Below are 17,804 nucleotides of genomic sequence, written 5' to 3'. Positions count from 1 at the left end.
CTCTCTAGCCACTCAAACTTGTTGATTTGATAGGGATTGAAGGAGGAGACCTAGATCTACACTTCCACCAAAGGATATTTGCTTCCCCCATACTTTCTTGTGTGGATTTTGTTACTCTTGGGTGTTTGAGCACCCTAGACGGTTGAGGTCACCTCGGAGCCATATTCCATTGTGGTGAAGCTTCATGGTTTCGTTGGGAGCCTCCAATTAAGTTGTGGAGAGAGCCCCAACCTTGTTTGTAAAGGTTCGGTCGCCGCCTTCAAGGGCACCAATAGTGGAATCACGGCATCTCGCATTGTGTGAGGGCGTGAGGAGAATACGGTGGCCCTAGTGGCTTCTTGGGGAGCATTGTGCCTCCACACCGCTCCAACGGAGACGTACTTCCTCTCAAAGGGAAGGAACTTCGGCAACACATCCCCGTCTCCACCGTCTCCACTCTTGGTTATCTCGTGCCTTTACTTGTGCAACCTTATTTGTATCATATCACTTGCTTGCTTGTGTTCCTATCCTTGTTGCATCATATAGGTTGCTCACCTAGTTGCATATCTAGACAACCTACTTTGATGCAAAGTTTAAATTGTTAAAGAAAAGCTAAAAATTGTTAGTTGCCTATTCACCCCCTCCTCTAGTCAACCATATCGATCCTGTCAATTGGTATCAGAGCCTCGTCTCTTTATTAAGGACTTTACCATCTGAAGAGTATGGTTGATACCGTAGACGGTGTGGAGGAACACTCCGGTGCGAATCGGACCTCGTCTTCGGGCGATGGGGGAACCTCGGTCTCTCGTGAGGAGTTCAATGTGGCCTTGGAGACATTGAAAACCTCCATGACCACTGAGGTTGAAAGCATGTTTACTAAATTCCTTGAGGGGCTTAAACTTTCCACCGCATCGTTAAAAGTGGGTGATCCCACCGACAAGGTGACAGATGCTATCTTCGATAAGGGGGAAGCTAGTAGTGAAAAGGCTCCTTCTTCTAGTGGTAAAAATGGCACCGGCATTTTTGCTCATGTGGAACCACCACTTGTTTATGGTGGACCGGTTCCCTCCACTCATTTGAATCATGCCGGTCCTCCCCCTAAGATTGTGAAAATGAGGACTTTGATTCTTGGGTTTACCGTTTTAAACGTCATTTAAATCATGTGAACACTAACCTTTGGAGGATCATTGAAGAAGGTTTCTATCCGCATGATCCAAGCAACTTCACTCCTTGAGAAGCCGCGAATAATAAATTCAATGAGAATGCTCTCTTCATCATTCAAGATGCAATTCCACCCGAAGACCTACCTCATCTTCGTCCCTTCGCCTTGGCCAAAGATGCATGGCATTGTGTTGTCTCTCTCTACCGGGGAAGCGCAAGCATTCAACGCTCCAACTATGAAGTGGTGCAAGATGAGGCCGATGAGTTTGCAATGAAAGAAGATGAAGAACCTCGTGAGCTTCGGAGAGTAACCAAACTCGCGGTCTCACTATGAGATCACGGGAGCAAGGACACGGATGACAATTGGATCAAGCGCAAATTCCTCAAGGCAATGATGCCCTATCACAAGGCCATGTCCTCTGTCATTCATCAAAGACCGGACTTGCACACTTTGACCTCAAGTGAAGTGTTGGATGAGTTTGTGGCCATGAACATTTTGGACAAGACCGCCGACAATGAAGTGCTTCGTTCTCAAAGGGCAAAGAAGCCCAACCTTGCATTGAAGGCCAAGCTGTCCATTGAAGAAGAAGAAGAGGAAGAAGAGGAGAGCAACCCCGAGGATACAAAGTATGCATATCATGAACACATGGCACTCGCTTCAAGGCAATTTTGGAGCAAGAAAAACTCAAGGCCAAACTTTAGCAAAAACAACTCAAGTGGCACGAAGAGCAAGCAACGTGTAAGGACTTGCTACAATTGTGGCAACGTGAGTCATTTTGTTGCGGAGTGCCCGTATGAGAAGAGGGAAGACAATGGTGGCAAGCTCATCCGAAAGGACAAGGCCAAGTCGTTCCCCAACAAGAGCAACTTCACCAAGAAGACTCCTCCCAAGGCATTGGTGGTACAAGAAGAGTACAATGAGGATGATGACGATGATGAAGGTGATGAGTTGGTTGCCATGGCCTCCATTTCCATTGCGACGACTCCACGGGTGTCTCTCTTCGACTCACCAAATGAGAGCATCACCGCCAAGTGCCTCATGGCTAAAGCCACCAACAAGGTAACCCCCAACATCAAAACTACCATCATTAATCATACTTCTCCGATGGATAGCATTAATGAACTTGAGGGAACTAATGTGGAGGAGAGTGAGTTTGAGACCTTTATGGGTAAACTCAAGGGCAAGTCCAAGAAGCACTTTGTTGCTCTCTTGGAACAACTTGGTGAAGCCAATGACATGATCGACGCTCACGCAGATACCATCTCTAAGATGGAAGGGCATAGCCGTGACTATGCCGATGAGATTTCGGATCTTTCCAATGCTCTTGAGGAAGAGTGTGGTCTTCGTTTGGCTCTTGAGGAGTCACACAACGAAGATCATGCTAAATTAAAGAAAGATCTTGATCATGCTCTTGTTGTTTCTCGTGTGCTAAATTCCGAGAAGGCCGAATTTGGGGTTGATCTTGCTAGACTCAAAGAGGATTATGATATACTTGACAAGGCCCACAAGGCCTTGAAGGGTATTCACGCTAGTCTCAAGGAGTCTCATGATCAACTCCAGGTGAAGCTAACTAAGGAGAAAGCCACATTTCCTCATATGGTTTTAATTGATAATGCAAATGCTACTAACCCGTGTTGTGAGCATATACATCTTGTTGAGGAAAATGCTAAGTTGAAGGAGCAACTTGAGAAAGGCCTTGTGTCATGTATACAAGGTGAGAAGAACCTCAACGACCTTTTGAGTAGTCAAAAGGAAGTCGTGGCCAAGGAAGGGATTGGGTACGCACCCAAGCCCAAGAACAAGAAGAAGAATGACAAGGCCAAACGACCTCCCCCTCTCAAGCAAACTTTTGTGAAGGAGGGAGAGGGTGCATCCAAGGAGAAGAAGAACGATGCGAAGGGTGGCGGCGCCGAGAAGGGCAATGCCACCCCTCCAAACAAAGCCGGCGACTTTAATCCTTCTTATGTGTTATACCGTGCTAGTGATGGGCATGTTTATGCCAAATTTGTTGGTTCTCCCTATGAATACATTGAATGGTCTATTTGGGTTCCTAAGACCCTTGTTACTAACATCAAAGGACCCATTACAAAATGGGTACCTAAAACCAAGCATTAATCTCTTGTAGGTGTTTGCTTCCGGTGGGGGATCATGGTTGCTCGATAGTGGAGCTACAAATCATATGACCGGAAGCAAGGACTTGGTGGTGGACGTGCACAAGATTTCCTCTATGCCCACCAATGTTGAATGGGGTGATGCCTCGTCCTCTAAGGTATTGGGACTCGGCAAGGTTGTCATTTCTCATGATCTCACGATCGTGAAGGTCATGCTTGTAGAGTCCCTTGCATACAATTTACTTTTCGTTCATCAACTTGCAATCATGGGCTTTGCCACCTTCTTTGATATTGATACCGTGGCCCTCTTGTGGAGCAAGACTCTTAAAGTAGCCTTTGTTGGGCATGTCAAGAACAGTCTATATGTGATTAACTTTTCAGAGCGACCCACTAAGACCGCGACATGCCTAATGGCTAAAGTTGATGTGGGATGGCTTTGGCATCGCCGTCTAGCCCATGTCAATATGAGATCTTTGCAAAGTCTTCTCAAGGGGGACCATGTCCGTGGACTAAAAAATGTTAGTTTTGCTAAAGATCGTGCTTGCAGTGCTTGTATCGAAGGAAAGCTACATGAGAAGGCTCACCCTCCCACGACTATTATCTACTCAAAGAGGCCTTTGGAGCTCCTTCACATGGATCTCTTTGGGCCTCCATCCTTCGATAGTCTTGGGGGTAGGAAGTATTGCTTGGTGATTTTGGATGACTACTCAAGATACACTTGGGTGTATTTCTTCAAGAGGAAGAGCGAGACCCAACAAACCGTCATTGACTTTGCAAATGAAGCACAACGTCAACACAATGCAAAGATCTTGACAATAAGAAGTGACAACGGCACCGAGTTCAAGAACTACACCTTGGATGAGTTTCTTAGTGATGAGGGGATCAGGCATCAATACTCCGCACCTTACACCCCTCAACAAAACGGTGTTGCGGAGAGGAAGAACCGGACGTTGATGGATGCGGCAAGGACCATGATGGCGGAGTTCAAGTCTCCGTACAACTTTTGGGCCAAAGCCATCAACACCGCGTGTCATGCATCCAATCGGCTCTACCTCTGCAAGGGCTTCAACCAGACTCCATATGAGATACTCACCGGTAACAAGCCCAACCTCAAGTACTTCCGGGTGTTCGGGTGTAAGTGTTTCACTCTCAAGAAAGGTGTTGGTTGTCCAAATTTGAGGCTAGAGCTTATGAGGGCATATTTCTTGGTTATGCTACAAACTCTCATGCTTACCATGTCCTCAATAAATCCACGGGACTTATTGAGGAGACGTGTAACGTGGAGTTTGATAAGAATAATGGCTCTCAAGTGGAGCAAAGTGGCACTTGTGATGTAGGTGATGAAATTCCTCCCCAAGCCATAAGAAGAATGGGTGTTGGCTTTATCCTACCCATTGAGGAACCCCTTGTGGTCGAAGGAGAAGGACAAAGCTCCACTCAAGTGGAGCCATCACCAACCCAAGGCCCACACGCTTCCGAAGAACAACATGAAGGCCCTCATCCTCAAGAACATGACCAAGGGCAAGATCACGCTCAAGATGGTGTTGACACATCAAGTGATGCCCAAGGTCAAGTACTCTCCTCCGAGCAAGTCCAAGAACAAGAACAAGCCCAAGACGACGCTCAAGATGATCAAGTTACCACTCCTCGTCTCACCCCCGAGGAGGAATTAGAGTGTCGTGCCGCCAAGGTTGCTTCCAAGCTCTCCACCAAGGATCATCTCATGACAAATGTGCTTGGAAGCTTAAGAAAGGGGGTAAGCACTCGTAGACAATTAGTAAATTATTGTGAGCATCACGCGTTTGTCTCTTGTGTGGAACCCCACAAGGTCTATGAGGCGCTAGAAGATCCGGATTGGCTCAATGCCATGCATGAAGAACTCAACAACTTCGAGCGCAACAAAGTGTGGAGATTGGTGCCAAGACCGACGGAGAACCACAATGTCATTGGAACCAAGTGGATATTTAAGAACAAGCAAGATGCCCATGGGATTATCATTCGCAACAAGGCTCGTTTGGTAGCACAAGGCTACTCCCAAGTCGAGGGTATCGACTACGGTGAAACCTTTGCTCCTGTTGCTCGTCTTGAATCCATTCACATGTTGATTGCATATGCTTCTCATCATAACTTTAAGTTACAACAAATGGATGTGAAGAGTGATTTTCTTAATGGTCCCATTAATGAATTGGTTTATGTCAAGCAACCCCCCGGGTTCGAGGATCCCTACTTTCCCGATCATGTGTATCAACTCGATAAGGCACTCTATGGCCTTAAACAAGCCCCACGTGCGTGGTATGACCACCTTACCAAGTTGTTACAAGACCGTGGTTTTGAAGTTGGGCTAATCGACCCCACTCTTTTTACTAAGAAGGTCAAAGGGGAGTTGTTTGTGTGCCAATTATATGTTGATGATATTATCTTTGGTTTCCCTAACAAAGCTTTCAATGAGGAATTTGCCGCTCTCATGACCTCAAAGTTTGAGATGTCTTCCATGGGAGAGTTGAAGTTCTTTCTAGGGTTCGAAGTGAAGCAAAGAAGAGAAGGAACCTTCATCAACCAAGCCAAATATACTCAAGACATGCTCAAGAGATTCAAGCTAAGTGATGTCAAGCCGGCTTCCACTCCAATGCCCACCAAGTGCCAACTTGACATAGATCCCAATGGTAAAGTGGTGGATCAAAAGGTATATCGCTCCATGATAGGTTCCTTGCTTTACCTTTGTGCATCTAGACCGGATATCATGTTGAGTGTGGGAATTTGTGCACGGTTTCAAGCCGCACCTAAGGAAAGTCACTATGTGGCGGTCAAATGAATCTTTCGATATTTGGCTCATACCCCAAACTTTGGCCTATGGTACCCAAGAGGAGCAAACTTCAAGCTTGTAGGGTATTCGGATTCCGATTGGGCGGGAGACAAAGTGGATAGGAAGTCCACTTCCGGAGGGTGCCAATTCCTTGGTTGCTCTTTAGTAAGTTGGTCTTCCAAAAAGCAAAGTTGTGTGTCTCTCTCATCCACCTAAGCGGAGTATGTGGCGGCCGGTAGTTGTTGTGCACAACTCTTATGGATGAGGCAAACTTTAAAGGACTACGGTGTCATTTGTGACAAAGTGCCTCTTTGGTGTGACAATGAAAGTGACATTAAGATCTCTCTCAACCCGGTGCAACACTTCAAGATGAAGCATATTGAGATCCGGTATCACTTCATCCGGGATCACATTAGGCGAGGAGAGATCGAGCTCAACTATGTCAACACTCATGATAACCTTGCAGATATCTTCACGAAGCCCTTGGATGAAGCAAGATTTCGCGAGTTAAGGCATGAGCTAAATATCATTGATTCGAGCAATGTTGCTTGAACCCTTGCACATCCCACCATACTCAACGTGGTGTCTTGTTAGATGTAGGCATGGACATAGGGGGAGTGATGTTCTCTCAATGAACTCTCCCTCCTCCCATTATGCATAAATTGATCAAGTCTTTCACATTAGCCATGTTTGATGGTACTTGTGCTTTAAAGACGAGTTTTGGTCATGGACCCAAGGATAATTATTCGCGGTGCCATACCAATTGACTCAAACATGGGTGGCTCCGGCCACCGTCCTCTCTTGGGGAGGTTGGAGTTAGCTTTTTGTTCTCGTGTTGTTTTCTCTCGTTCTTTCTTTGCTCTTTGCGTTGGGTTCTCCTAGGGTGTTATTTCTCTCCTGTTTCGTGCTCTTTCTTCCCCTCCTCGGATTGCACTCATTTGATCTTGGCTTGGGCATAGGTGGTCGGGCGGTACAACCGGGATCACAGGCGGTTCTACCGCTGGTACCTAGTTGTGCCATCCCAATGGGTCTCAGATCGGTGCTTGGGCGGTTCCACCGCTCAAACCCATGGTAACCTACGTCCGGTACTACCGGTGGACGCCGGCCGGTACTACCGCTGCCTTCCAAGCACCGGAAGTATTGCCTCCAACCACCGGTCTGTACCAGATGAGTGGTACAACCGCTCCCCAGAGCGGTACTACCGGGGCGTGTCTATGGGCCTATATATACTCGACGGGGCTGAAGGGTTTTCTTTTTCCCTTCGCCCTCGTTCCTCTTCTCTGTGCCCTAGCCGCCGGCCCTCTTTGCCCCTGCCCTGGAGTGCGTCTTGCGCTTCGAATCCTTGGGCTCTCCGTGGAAGCCTCCCGATCTCTTCCCATGGATGGTGGTAATGCCTCGTGTTCTTTGCTCCTAGATCTTTCTAGGGTTCTTCCTTTGTCTAGGGCATTACTTCACTTTCCACGATTAGTGTTTGAACTATGGAGTAGAAGAGATCTTTGTTTGCCTCCTGTCTTGTTTGCAGCACTTAGAATTTGGAATATTACTTGTGTGATTAGTATGCCTCGGTTAGATCTATCTCCCCTGGTAGTGCCACTGTCAGCGGTTCTACTGCCCCTACAGGCGGTACAACCGCTGAAGCAGTACTACCAGCGGAGGATCCGGTACAACCGGAGTATATCAACCACCCAGTACTATTCTATCTTCTCTGTTGCCGCAACATGTTCCTTTTCTGCTAGTGTGTGCAATCCTCTCATCCTTGCTGGTTTTTGTGTGCTCTTTTCGTGTGTTTGTTCAGGTGGCTCTAGTTCTCGCTCTGCTCCTCGCAAGACCAAGAAGAGGGAACGAAGGACCTTGCGCCCGGTTGTGTCTGATGATGAAGAAGAAGTTGTGATTCCCACCAAGCCCACTCGCCGTGAAAAGTCTGCAGCTGCTAAGCAACGTGTGGTTAGGCCGTTGCATCATTGGAAAGCCAAGGAATGGGAACCCTTCCGATCGAAGAATCCGTATGAGGTTCCCATTGCTCCTCGTTGGACCACCGTTCAGTTCCAGAATGAGATGCAAGTGCGGATTGTTCATGAACTCTTTGAGCACAACAAGAACAGATATGCCAAGCAGTGGACAATTGATCTTGATCATTGGAGGAACAACCTGGAGTATTTTGGTGAGGCGCTGGCTCTCTGCGAGGAGATCTTGTCAAGCTCATGTCAGTCAACTGTGACTTTGATGTTCAACTCATCCATCAGTTCTATGCCACGGTTCATTTTGGGGAAGATGACGCGCGCACTATCACCTTCATGTGTCGTGATGAATTGTTTCAAGTTCCCTTGAGGGCATTCTGCAATGCTATTGGGTACGAGGATACCGGTCTGGAAGGAAAGGGTGGCATTCGTCCTCATGACTTTCCTGAGTCCATGCTTAAGGAGAAGCTTGCCCCTCTGTACATTCAGGGCCGTGGGATTATTGGAGAATCCAAGGATTTGGAGAAGGTCTATGACATCATGCACCGAGTGTTCCGCAATGTGCTCTTGCCCAAGGTGGGCAATCAAGGTGAGATTCATGGTTATCTGGTTGATTTGATGGCTGCTATGAAGACCATGGTGGGGACAAGGGCAATGTTTGATGTGTCCAATTGGATGTGGCATGAGATGTACAACATGGTCATCTACCGTAAAGTCCCAATCTATGCTCCATTTGTCATGTGCTTTCTGAACTCTGTGTGGGATGTTCGTCATCCTGGAGAGCTCCTCACTTCTCTAGACAACCTCACTGTTCATGAGGTCAAGCTCCTTAAGAAGAAGAAGCATGCCGAGCCTCGCTTCCCTGCCAATGCTCCTGAGGATGTCTATGCTACTTCTGACGATGATGACTTTGAGCTGGAGCCAGGGGCCAAGCCTTCATGGGTGGCCAAGCTCACTGCCAAGGTGAAGAAGACCTTTTGTCTCCAGGCGACATCCAGAAGAGGATGTATGAGGCACATGCCAATGAGAAGCTTGCACGACGTCGCCAAATTGCAATGATGAAGCACCTCAACATGCCGGTTGAGAGTGGCTCTGAGAAGAGCATCACCCCGGAGGAGCGTTGGATATCTACCCATAGCACCTGGACTGATGATGAAGCCCCTCCCCAGCCATCCTCCTCGTTTGCAGCAGCTACCAATGCCATGGAAGAATCCGATCACGATGACGATGACGACTCTGATGATGAGGATCCAGATGCGACCGAGGAGTCAGAGGAGGACGGTTGAGCTTTGGGACGCTAGCTTCGCTCTTTTCCTTTTTGGTGTCTTGATGCCAAAGGGGGGGGGGAGGGTTCTATAGGTCTCGGGGATTTGCATGGGTTTTTCTTTTTCTCGTTTTCTCGTGTTGGTCTTTGTTCGTGGACTTGTTTCGTTCCTTGCTGTGTGTGAGACTTGTTACTCCTGTTACCTTTCCGTTCATCGGTCATTATCGTTATTATTGCACTCTAAGTATTATATTGTCTCTCTTTTTTATGCTCAGAGTGGTGAGTCTATAAAATCTAGGGGGAGTCTAGTCTTGAAAGTGTGCCCATGCTTTCTAACAGCTAGTTCCTATTGGGGCACATATTCAGGGGGAGTTCCGTCTAGATTTCATTGACTTATCTCTTGCAAATCGTGTTGTTGTCATCATCCACCAAAAAGGGGGAGATTGAAAGGGCATTTCCCTACTTTATGTTTTGGATGATAATAACAACCCTTTGTTGGTCTAATCGTGTGCTATATGTTTCAGGTTCTCGATTCTTAGGCTTACATCGGATTGCTATTGCCTCTCATAGGAAAAGATCGAAGACGTGTCATCTACGCTTTTGTTTTCTTTGGTCGTAGAGTACCCGTACTATCAAGAGGGAATCCTCATTAGGAAGCTCTGGGAGAATCTTTTCACGTACACTTTCCTCACCCCTCATTTGTCTTCCTCAGTTGTGAGAGAGAGTGTTCCCCCTATCTTTCCTTCTGTTTTCTGCTCTTCCCAGCGGTTGTACCGCCCCCTGGAGCGGTTGTACCGCTGGACCTTGTCGCTCTCCAGCTTTTACCGAGCGGTTGTACCGCTGCCTCCGGGCGGTGGTACCGCCACCTTGCTCAACGAAGGCTAGGGCGGTGGTTCCGGCCATGCACCGCTCAAGTACCGCTCAAAGTTCTGTTTTGATGCGGTTCTCGGGCGGTGGTGGCCCGATTGATCCGGTCGATCCTCGTTGGCCGGTACCACCGGTGGTCTGAGCGGTTCTTCTGCTCAGAACTTGGCCGTCCAAGAGCTCAAGGCCATGCGGTTGTTCCGGCCTTGCACCGCTCAAGTACCCGTCGCGTCTCTGTTCTGAGGCGGTAGTTGTGCGGTGGCTGGGCGGTTGGTCCGGTCATTTTTCTTAACTGGTACTACCGCCCAATGGCCCGGTTGTACCGCCTGGTAGGGTTCTGCAACTACACCGTGAGTCTCGGTTGTACCGGGACAAGGACCGGTTGTACCGCTGCGGGGCTGAAAATGCAGCAACGGCTGGATTTTTAGGGTTGCTATATAAGAGTGTTTCTCCCACCTACCACTCTCACCTTTGACCTCTCTCACTCCACCATTAATGCACTTCAAGCTCTATTGCCCGATCTCTCTCTCTCTAGCCACTCAAACTTGTTGATTTGCTAGGGATTGAAGGAGGAGACCTAGATCTACACTTCCACCAAAGGATATTTGCTTCTCCCATACTTTCTTGTGTGGATTTTGTTACTCTTGAGTGTTTGAGCACCCTAGACGGTTGAGGTCACCTCGGAGCCATATTCCATTGTGGTGAAGCTTCGTGGTTTCGTTGGGAGCCTCCAATTAAGTTGTGGAGAGAGCCCCAACCGTGTTTGTAAAGGTTTGGTCGCCACCTTCAAGGGCACCAATAGTGGAATCACGGCATCTCGCATTGTGTGAGGGCGTGAGGAGAATACGGTGGCCCTGGTGGCTTCTTGGGGAGCATTGTGCCTCCACACCGCTCCAACGGAGACGTACTTCCTCTCAAAGGGAAGGAACTTCGGCAACACATCCCCGTCTCCACTGTATCCACTCTTGGTTATCTCGTGCCTTTACTTGTGTAAGCTTATTTGTATCATATCACTTGCTTGCTTGTGTTCCTATCCTTGTTGCATCATATAGGTTGCTCACCTAGTTGCATATCTAGACAACCTACTTTGATGCAAAGTTTAAATTGTTAAAGAAAAGCTAAAAATTGTTAGTTGCCTATTCACCCCCCCCCCCGCTAGTCAACCATATCGATCCTGTCACGCTTGCTGCAGCTCCACCTCATACCTTTTACCCTTCCTTTAAGCTTAAATAGTCTTGATCGCGAGGGTGTGAGATTGCTGAGTCCCCGTGACTCACAGATACTTCCAAAACCAGCTTGCAGGTGCCGTTGAATCATGCAGGTGACGCAACCAAGCTCAAGGAGGAGCTCGATGAAGATCTTGTCCTTTGTGTTGTTCCGTTTCTAGTTGATCAGTAGTGGAGCCCAGTTGGGACGATCGGGGATCTGTGTAGCATTTGGGGTAGTCTTCTTTTATTTTGGTTCCGTAGTCGGACCTTGTGTGTATCTGGATGATGTAATGTTATATTCATGGGTTGTGTGAAGATTACCTCACTTGCGACATTGCTTACAATGCGGTTATGCCTCTAAGTCGTGCTTCGACACGTGGGAGATATAGCCGCATCGAGGGCGTTACATATCCCCAACACTCTTTCTTGTCAATGATGTGTTTTTCCCTTAACTCGACGTGTTTCCTCGATTATATTTCATTTTTCCTTCGCCAGACGATGAGCCTAAAGCGAAGACATGAAAAGAAAATTATATGATGCTCCCATTTTCCCAAGCTTTTGCTATTTTACATATAAATTACTAGTACGGCAATAGCTATATACCCGTTTGATTATTGTCAGTTGTGGAGCGTCGGGCCTGTTGCCCCATTCGCCTTCCTTGCATCTCATCCATGTACATCCGTGTTCCCTTGTCTTGATGAGGCCAGAGTATTTGGTTGCAAAGAGAACTTATTATATGACAATGCCCACACATTTCTTTATACTCAACTCCAGTTGTGGTGCACGGCCATTGGTTCTGGATAATCATCTGAACATTGGCTAGGTGCGTCATCGAAATCATGCTCATTGTCATCATCATCATGTCCAATCAAAGCATCATTTGGGTCTATATCATCCTGATCATAAGGGCTATAGGCAGTACTTGTTGGAAAATCATTTCTTGCATTACCATGACTACAAGATGGAACATGTGACATGTCAAAATCACGAGCACATGTACTATAATCCAGAGATGCACCAGACGGGGTTTGTTGCAATGATGAACACATTGCACTTCCGTATACCTTTTTCCTTCCCTTTCAATTCTAGGTATGTTGCTTCCACCGTTGAGTTGGCTCAACGTACCTTGATTTGGTGTGAACTTAACATATAACTCTATCGCTTGCCATGTTGCTCGGGACCTAGTCTTCTTAAAAATCATGTTCCATCCTCTTTCCTCATATACTGAAATTAATTGAAAATCATGTTCCATGTTGCTCGGGACCTGGATATTCATGTTGTTTCTATCACTGCTATTTCCATGTCTAAGTCCTTGACATAGATTCTTGATATCTTGAAAAGTTGTTTCCTCATATGCTGGAAATGTGACTTTGGGAGGAACATTATACTCCACATCCATGGATCCATGTTGCACTTCACCATCAACATACGTTAGAACAATTAAGATGTTCTCGGATTCACCTGCAGACATGAACATGTAGAAAGTAAAGATTAAAATATTAAATTGATTTACTATCGACTCAAGGTTGCATTTTTCACGACCTATCAGTTCTCATAAACTAGACAATTACCAATTATATTACCAGGAATAAAAATCCAATCATCTATACATTGTACGCAGTACACTTGCAACCATGGAACGAATTATACAAAAAAACTTGATAGAGGAGATGCAATATGGCGTACAACTCACATGCGCCAACTACAGGTCAAGTGGACGATCCTAAATTCCTAATGATGAGCGGCCGGTGAGACAACACGACTCCCATGATGATTGTTGATGTTGGCCGCTGGAGCTTACTTACGAGACCGCGAGATCAAGAGCGACGGCTGCATGCGTATTAGGGTTTGCATATCAGAAACTGTTACGTATATCAGAGAAGAGAAAAAAAAGACTCGGTTGAGCCTAATAAGTGAAACCACATAGCTAGATGTCGTTATAAGAGCGTCTATAAAGGGACACACTTAGCAATGGCGTCCAGGTTTGGACGCTCCTCTTCATAGCGTCCTTACTATTTTGACATTTTCCACCGGCCCTTTACCACTTCCGTAATTACAGAGTTCTTATTTATTATTAATAAAAAGATCAGGATGTTTTATCTATAAAGTTAGCACAGTGGCCCTCCTAAATGCGAGGGCATCCTACCTCTTCGCTGCATAACACATGATAATTTAGACACTGATACATTTCTATATGTGTATATAGACATCTGTATTACCTATTATTTTCATATATCTTTTGTGGATATTATTTCCATATTTCTAATCTTATATACGTATATACAAAGAGAGTCACTGAAATGTATTGATTTTTAATAATTGTAACTATCTTCTTTTTGTTGATAAAAGAAATACAATCAACCCTAGAGAATCCAATAAAAGAGCATGGTGTGTTCAACCATCTTGAAATTAGTAAAGTTGCAGTTAATTATTAGAGTTGTGATTGCCGATGGATTTTTTCAATATCTTGAAAGCAAAATCCACGGGGTCAAACTTTCACTTAATCATCCAATCTTAAAGGCACGATCGGCGGCCACGGCCGTTGAATTAATAACCAGCTCAAGGTCGCGTTATGACGGCCGTGCGCCATATCGATTAACACCCAATTACAAGGGCATGAGAAAGGTTCTACGGGGACGACAGACAAACATGCACAATGTGGTGCGGAAAAAACACGACAAAAGCTAAAACAACAACCAGATAAGCATAGAACAATCTCACATTGATGAGAAACATAAAACAATCTTTCACACTGATCCACCACTGGTTTGTGCACCCAGATGCTGCATACCGACAGCAACAGCTGGTTTGAGCAAAAAACTTCCTAAAAGATACGGGGTAAGACATCATGCAACTGGTTCAAAATTTCACATTGATCGTCAGGGACTCCATCTAGCGCTTCCCGCCACCACCGCCAAGCTTGGGGGCCTTTCCAGGTTTGGGGGCGTTGCCTCTGCCGGTGGTCTTCTGGGATTTTGTCACCTCCACCTTCTTTGCTCGCTTCTCATCCTTGGTCTTCTTAATCCGCTCCTTGATCTCACTGTTATAGAGCAGTTACCTCTGTAAGTACCTTATATAGATATATTACATTGGATAGAAAAACTAGGTACCAAGACTGCCCAGATGTTGTACGCTTATTAAACATGAACAGAAACACGCAGGTGCATATTACGCGGATGATGTTCAGTTGACAGGTGTGATCTAAAAAAACTAGCCTCTCAAAACTCGAATTAGAGCAAACCTTCTCTAATGCATACCCCCTCCGTCCGAAAAAGCTTGTCCCTCAAATGGATGTATCTAGCACCAAGTTAGTGCTGGATACATCCATTTGAGGGACAAGCTTTTTCAGACAGAGGGAGTACATAACTAGGTATTTCTTTCAAATGCTGCATGAGCCATTAGAAGTCAGGCATTAAGTCACCACATAGTTCAATACTAACTGAGCCAGAATATATGTAGCTATCCTAGTGTGAGTGTAACATGCAACATAAAAACATGTTTGTTCATACCAAGTTTCTTGTTATAACAAATCACAATATCTAGGAGTCAAAAAGCCATGGAGAAAGTATTACCGCAGAGCTGCTTCCCTGGCTGCATCACGGACCTCCGGCTTCTCAGCTCTCTTCTTCTGGATAACTTCAAGGGAAGCACCTACAATTGACCTGGAATACGGCCTCTTGGTGGTGCGGCGCCTCTTCTTTGCAGCCTCAGCATGAATATCCTGCAACACACCACAAAAAATTATAAGCCCGTTAAAACACAAGTAAGCAGAGATGAGAACTGCGCAGACATCCACTTGCAACAGAGCAAAAGGAATGAAAACTACACATGATTAAGCAATATATATCATTTGTGCTGTCAGCAGAGAGCCGACTAACTGACAATGTGGTAACCAAATTATTCTTAGTCCCGGAGCCTGATTAGATATGTCACTTTCTTTTACCGCCACTAGCTACCGGAAAAGAAACTATCAATCAAGGCAAATATTTAAGCAGGTCAGCAGAGCCGACTAACTGACAATGTTGTAACCAAATTATTCTTAGTCCCTGAGCCTGATTAGATATGTCACTTTCTTTTACCACCACTAGCTACCGGAAAAGAAACTATCAATCAAGGCAAATATTTAAGCAGGCCAATTAACTACCAGGTCATTGCACTTATACTGCCTAATAAGATCACTCTAATAGGACATAGTATTAAGATTATGAAACATATGCTGAACTAGTATATGGAGTATATCTTTCAAGGGAATTGGCTTATCAATATGTACCTTCTTGTGCTGCTTCCTGTACATGGCCGTCCATGCGAGTTTAGCTGGCTTGAGACGGTTGTGGAAGTAGCTCTTGCACTTTGAGTTGGAGAAAAGGAAGACCTGATTTTGGGCACGTGCGAAGAACGTACAGCACAATGTCAGCGAATTTCCACTTGGTTTTCATTCCATGCACAATAACAACAGGGGCGCACAAGCTTACTTGAGAGTCTGAGCGGATGAATCTGATACCCTTCCCTGGGTATATCTTGGCACCGCTGAAACGGCAGAGCTCTGTCCTGTATGAACACAGTAGCAGGAATAAGTAAGATTGTAGCAAGCAGTTTTACAAATCTTTAACATCGCCCAACTTGACATCGCCACACAAAATCAAAGAGTAGCATACTTGAGAACCATCTTCTCCGCCCTGACAAACCTTCAAAGCTCCTCCTACAAATTAAATGCAAGGACATCAGCACCCACAATATCATTCAATACAAGAAAGCATCGGCACCTAAGGGCATCTACAACGCCAGGCACTAGAGGCAGGCGCTAGGATTGATTTCCAGCCCGTTTAGCGGTTGTGATGTTAAATCTTGGTGTCGACCATAGCATCGATGCAAAAGCGTGCACCGAGCGCTTGGCTTGTTTTGTTCCCGCACAAAGGGCCCCATTGCTTGATTAACGCCTATAAATTAGCGTCCACCGTTGCAAGGTAAGGCGCTTAGGTGCATTTTAAATTTTATGATACTTATTTATTCCTCCGTAAGCTTCAAAGACGAAACCTCGCTGCCTCGTTACATATTACAGCATATCAAAGAGAGTAACAAAACAAACTGAACTACAGTGCATCATTATGAGTTTTAAACAACAGAACTTATATACAGAGCAGGGTACATTGAAAAACTCTCATGAACAAGTGATTTACACAGTTGAGATTTCTAAGGCACAAACCACCGGTTCGACATTTCTCCACACGCAAAAATGTTGGGGCTAATCGCTGGCAGCTAGAACTGATCTTTAACATGACCAAATGATACGCAAACTACTACTACAGGATCTCAACTCTCAAGTAGTTCTTATACAACGGCATGAACCAACCAACAACGCATGTAATGCGCGCATATGACGCAATCTAGCAACAAATCGAGAGGCGCCTTGGTGAGTAGACTGGGGAAAAGAGCTCTCTCACCTTGGATTGGAATCGGCGGGCTCCTGCTGCGGCGGCAATGGGGGCGCGCGCGCGCGAGCTGCCGCTCTCCTGCTCTGCCTCCGCCGCCTCCTCTGCTAGGGTTTTCGCCGGGCACCAGCCCTGTTGTTTTATACGGTCCTTGGAGAGGATCCAGGCCGTCCAAGCCCGTATGGGCCGATTGGTGGAGACCTACCTTGCAGTTGGGCCAGGCCAGTTTGATGTCAGAGCTACTGGGCCTCCGTCCACGAGACGGCAAAAACTATAAAAAAAAGCTGCAGGTAAAGCTCGCCTAAAAAAAACTGCTGATAAAGTATTTCTCCTTGCCTTAAAAAAAGGTAAAGAATTTCTAAAAAAATTTACTATAGCTACAGTACAGGTGTGTTTGGTTACCTACATCGTTTTTGCCACTTTGCATACTTGTTTTAGTTGGGCCTGGTTGAACATATACAAGAAAAAAAGCATCATCTATATGTTGATTGGTTGTCTGCATCCCATTTCACTGCATCATAGCAACGCCTCTACGCATTGTGTTTTATTGATCACATTGAATATGTTCATACTGGTGCATGTTGTTTGGTTGCATACACTGGACATGATCAAAAGTTAACAGCTACACATAACACAATGTCATGTTAGAGTGCCTTGGCTACAGCGGTAGGTGGTGGTCGCGGCGCCGCGTCTGACACGAAGACCGCAGAGTTGCGGTCGGGCGAGCGATCCCATCGACGGCGCAGTGAACTAGTTGCCAGCGTCGTCGCCGCAGAGAATGTCCATGTGAAGTAATGAACAGTAGGGAGTTGAACGGAGGATGATGGAGAAAAAATGTAGTGTGTGCGCTGTGGCGGTGTCAGTGTAGTAGGATGTGGAGGAGGAGGCCGAAAAGAACGATGATGGCGACGACACCAGTGTAGTAGGGCGCGAGCGAGGAGGTTGAGAGGAACGGCGTTGACGATGGCTTCAGTGTAGCAGGACATGGGAGAGGAGACCAAAAGGAACGGCGACCGCACGAGTGTA

At 46.2% G+C, this 17,804-nt stretch overlaps 1 protein-coding gene across 1 annotated transcript; it reads right to left on the bottom strand.

Annotated features, from left to right (window-relative positions):
- Positions 1-14,034: 14,034 nt before the first annotated feature.
- On the bottom strand, positions 14,035-16,920 carry LOC119303754 (60S ribosomal protein L24-like). The gene is made up of 6 exons (XM_037580893.1): positions 16,791-16,920; positions 16,005-16,048; positions 15,822-15,897; positions 15,620-15,721; positions 14,922-15,070; positions 14,035-14,389 (listed from the first exon to the last, which is right to left on the bottom strand). Exons 2-6 carry the CDS (start codon positions 16,013-16,015, stop codon positions 14,242-14,244), a joined length of 486 nt encoding a protein of 161 aa, XP_037436790.1. The 5' UTR covers positions 16,016-16,048; positions 16,791-16,920; the 3' UTR covers positions 14,035-14,241.
- Positions 16,921-17,804: the final 884 nt, after the last annotated feature.

The sequence above is a fragment of the Triticum dicoccoides genome, chromosome 5A (assembly GCF_002162155.2).
Source record: "Triticum dicoccoides isolate Atlit2015 ecotype Zavitan chromosome 5A, WEW_v2.0, whole genome shotgun sequence".
In the NCBI taxonomy this organism is placed as follows: domain Eukaryota; kingdom Viridiplantae; phylum Streptophyta; class Magnoliopsida; order Poales; family Poaceae; genus Triticum; species Triticum dicoccoides.
The sequence above is the reverse complement of the archived record's forward strand: the minus strand, read 5'-3'. Positions and strand labels throughout refer to the sequence as shown.